The sequence below is a fragment of the Fundulus heteroclitus genome, chromosome 11, assembly GCF_011125445.2.
Source record: "Fundulus heteroclitus isolate FHET01 chromosome 11, MU-UCD_Fhet_4.1, whole genome shotgun sequence".
NCBI classification, from domain to species: Eukaryota; Metazoa; Chordata; class Actinopteri; order Cyprinodontiformes; family Fundulidae; genus Fundulus; species Fundulus heteroclitus.
This window is the reverse complement of record NC_046371.1, coordinates 27,005,050-27,009,101: the sequence shown is the minus strand read 5'-3', so window position 1 is coordinate 27,009,101 and position 4,052 is coordinate 27,005,050. Positions and strand designations below refer to the sequence as shown.

Here is a 4,052-nt window from a genome sequence, read left to right as displayed (position 1 = left end):
TCTTTCTGACTATTAAACTGTTCAGCTTAACTGTCTTTGTGTGAGAGATGTGTGTTCAAAAGGACATAATGTAACCTGAAATTGTTACGAAAAGATACTTCACCAGTGGGCGGATCAAACACAAGCTAAAAGAGACACTGGAGTGACGTTTCACAGTGGTGTAAGAATAAGAAACTGGTGCTTACCTGTTTTTTGTCATTAAGTTAGAAACACAAGACACTCCCTCACTTTAAGGCTACAAGGAAATCATAAACAGGTAAGATTTTTCCATGCCTAGAAATAGCAGGTATTTGTTGCTGTCTTGCGATAAAAACAAATTTGTTCTGGCTAAGATGATCATAGTGGTGTTCTGAAAACTAAAATGTTTAGTACTTCTTTCAGTCTTGTCTAACACTTATGCAGAGATTTTATACACAGCTGCAGACATTTCTTCCCTACTCTGTAGACCCAGTTCCACCGGCTTGTATCAGCCGCACACCACATGGCTCCGCCCACTTGCAAGAGTTTCAGGAGCAGTTTTTTTTTTCAGGGCCAGTCTGGGTTCCTCCAGCCTTACTCAACAGCAGGGTCAAACCGAGCGGACTTGAGAGGAGTTTTGACGTGTACACACCGCCTTTCAGTGATTGGCTGAGGGGCGAGGAGAAATGAGGCAGTCCAGAAAAACTGGAGAGCAAAATAAATGTTTACTATTTAGGTCTGAAAGCTGTGGTGTCAGTGCAAAATCCCGCCTATAAAAATAATTTCACTGTGGTTAAAAGTCTTTTAAGCTATTAACATGTTCTCCTCACTCCTGCCATGGCTGAGGCAAAAGGTCTCATAAAGCTGTACATTTACATTGTGCATTACAGCTGTATATTACCCTGCGACGAACAACAGCCGGGCAAAGCAGTGGTCTGCTTTGACAAAGGTGGATGTCAGTGCCGTATATAGAGAGAGTAACGATACACTTTGAATTTGCCAAAACATGGTCACGTGTCTGCGACAGACTGGCGACCTGTCCAGGGTGTACCCCGCCTCTCGCCCAGTGAACGCTGGAGATAGGCACCAGCACCCCCCGCGACCCCATGAGGGATTAAGCGGTATGGAAAATGGATGGATGGATGGTCACGTGTTTCATGTAGCCCTCAGTAGGTCCAAACATCTCAGCGCTGTCAGTCAGTTTGAGTGGCTGCATGCGGAACAGAATGCAAAAAACAACACATTTCTCTATTCCTCTCACAATTAGGGATGGGTGCCGAATTAGGTACTTTCATAGGCACTGACCGAATTCTGCCAGTACTACCGAGTAATGATTCACGTAAAATCAAACAGTACCTTGTTTTAGTACCTAAAGGCATCACTGTAACACTGAGGGAGTGGAAGATTGGCCAATTTACCATACTGAACATGAACACTTCATTGCACGCACAAGAGCATGATGATGTCAGTAGCCGCTGGTCCTGGAACAAAGCATGGCTGATAGAAAGTGGGAAAGTAGGGCTCTACTTTTCAAAATGTGCTGCAACTTCGGCTCTCTGCAATATTTGTGACGTGAAGTACAAGGTCAGTGGTGGGTATACCTCTAATGTGGGGAAGCACCTGGTCATGGCTGCCAATTTAACAAATTTCTCTCTATATCTAGTGACTTTTTGGACCCATCCAGTGATGTTTTTCAAAAAAGCAACTACCAACATTCTTCAGTTATTTATGACCTCCTGTGAAAGTAACAGTCGTTCTGGGGTTATTGTCCTGGGTGAGCGGTGAGTCCTGCCCTGATCTTTGATCTTTGGCCCTCCCCCTTCAACATGTATGAAAACCCAAGATTTTGATCACTTTTAATCCCCAATGGCTGAACTGCATATTGACCAAATTTGAGAATGGTGGCAGGTCATGTATATCTTTTGTCTAGTTATCATGCTCAGATGGATCAATTCTACTGATTCCAGATATTTTTTGAGATAGCAAACCTTTGGAAACAAAAGCTGTTGCACAGAAAAAAGCTGACCAATTCCCACAATACATTGCAAAATCACGTGCCCTTTTGAGCCCCCTAGTCTTTTTCTAGTCATACTCATCAAAGTGCTTTACCCTAGAGCTGCATTACCACACATACGCTCTCATTCCTACACCGATATGTAAATCACAAGGGTTCAGTGCCTTGCCCAGGGGCACATTGTCATGAAACTGAAACCAAACCCGCAACTTTTGGATTTCAAGACTACTCTTCCCACTGACTACTTTTCCACATGTTCGCTTGGTCAGTTTTGACTTCACCATCTTGTAGACTGTCATGAATGCTTTATGACATTATTGTCATAAAGTATTTATGCTAAGCTTTAGTTATGAACTTATTTAGCTTTCTGGTCAACTTTGGTTGTTTCTAATAGTGTTTTGTAAATAAATTCTGAGTTTAATTGCATATATTAAACTCCATGCATCTTCCCGTCAATTCTCACCAGCTTGGTTAACAACAATTATTCTCATTTAGGGGTATCTGACGAAGGTGGCTAAGTACAAATACGTAACCCAAATTATCGGATTTTTATTTGTGAAAATATTTAAAAGGTTTAGTATTAATTCGATTTAATTTAAATAAATTTCCTCTTTCACTACAGGTTTCTGTGGTGGTTCTGCTGATTAAAATCTCCGAGTAGCAATGGGAGAGTTTGGCGAGTTGTCGAACCTGCTGAAAAAAGCGAAGAAAAAGTCTACCACTGTGGGCAAAGTCTGGCTCACGGTGCTGTTCGTCTTCCGCATCTTCGTTCTGGTAATAGCTGCTAAAGAAGTGTGGGGTGATGAGCAGTCCAATTTCTTATGTGACACTAAGCAACCTGGCTGTCAACTTGCTTGTTACGACTACACTTTCCCAGTTTCTCATCTCCGCTTCTGGATTATGCAAATACTTATTGTTTCCACGCCAACGCTTATTTATCTGGGCTTCCTCATTCACCAAGAAGGCAAGAAAAAAAAGGAAGAAGACAGGAAGGTTGAAGTGCTGTTGAAAGGTGATGACCTGAACACCCAAGTCAACAGCATCGTAGATCAACCATCCAAAAAAGACAATAATGGCAAAGTGCCAATGAAAGGTAGAGCCTGGAAAATATATGTCTGTAACATAGTTTTTACGATTCTGTTTGAAGTAGTCTTCCTTGTAGCTCAGTACTGCCTTTATGGATTTGGCCTTAAGCTGATGTACCCCTGTGAGCGTTGGCCCTGCCTCACCAAAGTGTTCTGCTATGTGTCCCGACCTACAGAGAAAACCCTCTTTATCATTTTCATGCTTATAGTAGCTTTAGTGTCTCTGCTACTCAATGTTGTGGAGATGTTCATTCAATGCCGCAAGAAAGAAAAATTAAAGAAAGAAATACAGACAAATGGGAGAATTCTAGGCAATAGGCGTCCACTGGCTGTTTAGCAAACGGAATAAAAAAAACAGTACAGCATTGCCTTTGCCAAAAAGGTTTCACAATACTAAATGTGAACATGAATATTCTGCCAATTTGGACTCATTTATGTCTTTCATTGTGACCAAAATTGACTCCCATTTTAGGGTACAACTTTAACATAACATCTTTATCAGCTCAGCAATAAGTTTAGTTTTAAGATCATAAATTATAGAACTATCATGTGAAAATTACTAATAAAACGCTGGTACATGGATACTGGCCAGGGGCCAGTGGGAGATTCGGGAGGATTCCCGACAAGCCGGTCTGTTTCAGGCTGAACAGGCCAGTGGTCAAAATGTTTGTTTTCTCTCTCTCTAGGCCTATCCCATAATAAAACACAGCCACTGTGATGTGTGACTGACCAGGAAAAGAAATACATTACTGGAAAGTCTGTGTTCAAAGGATAATATCTTAATAAATGTAGTTTACATCCTGTTTTCCTGCTGTGTTTCTGCATTAACTATTTTTTACAAGCTCAAGACAAACATAAATAAGTTTCCTTGCTGTGTCTGTGTGTTTGCCATTTTCCCTATTTTTTATTTTTATTTTTTTTGTATAACACTATAAATTTTATAAAGTTCATTATTGTTACTGTCATTGTTACTTGTAGCTAAAGAGGCCAGTTTT

The 4,052-nt window shown here is 40.9% G+C and overlaps 1 protein-coding gene across 1 annotated transcript; it reads left to right on the top strand.

Annotated features, from left to right (window-relative positions):
• The first annotated feature begins 213 nt into the window (after window positions 1–213).
• Window positions 214–3,756, top strand: LOC105927760 (gap junction alpha-3 protein). The gene is made up of 2 exons (XM_021317575.2): window positions 214–256; window positions 2,595–3,756. Exon 2 carries the CDS (start codon window positions 2,636–2,638, stop codon window positions 3,392–3,394), a length of 759 nt encoding a protein of 252 aa, XP_021173250.2. The 5' UTR covers window positions 214–256; window positions 2,595–2,635; the 3' UTR covers window positions 3,395–3,756.
• Window positions 3,757–4,052: the final 296 nt, after the last annotated feature.

Excerpts from the sequence above, each read along its gene's own strand:
- LOC105927760 (XM_021317575.2), top strand. The coding sequence starts at position 2,636 with ATGGGAGAGTTTGGCGAGTTGTCGAACCTGCTGAAAAAAGCGAAGAAA.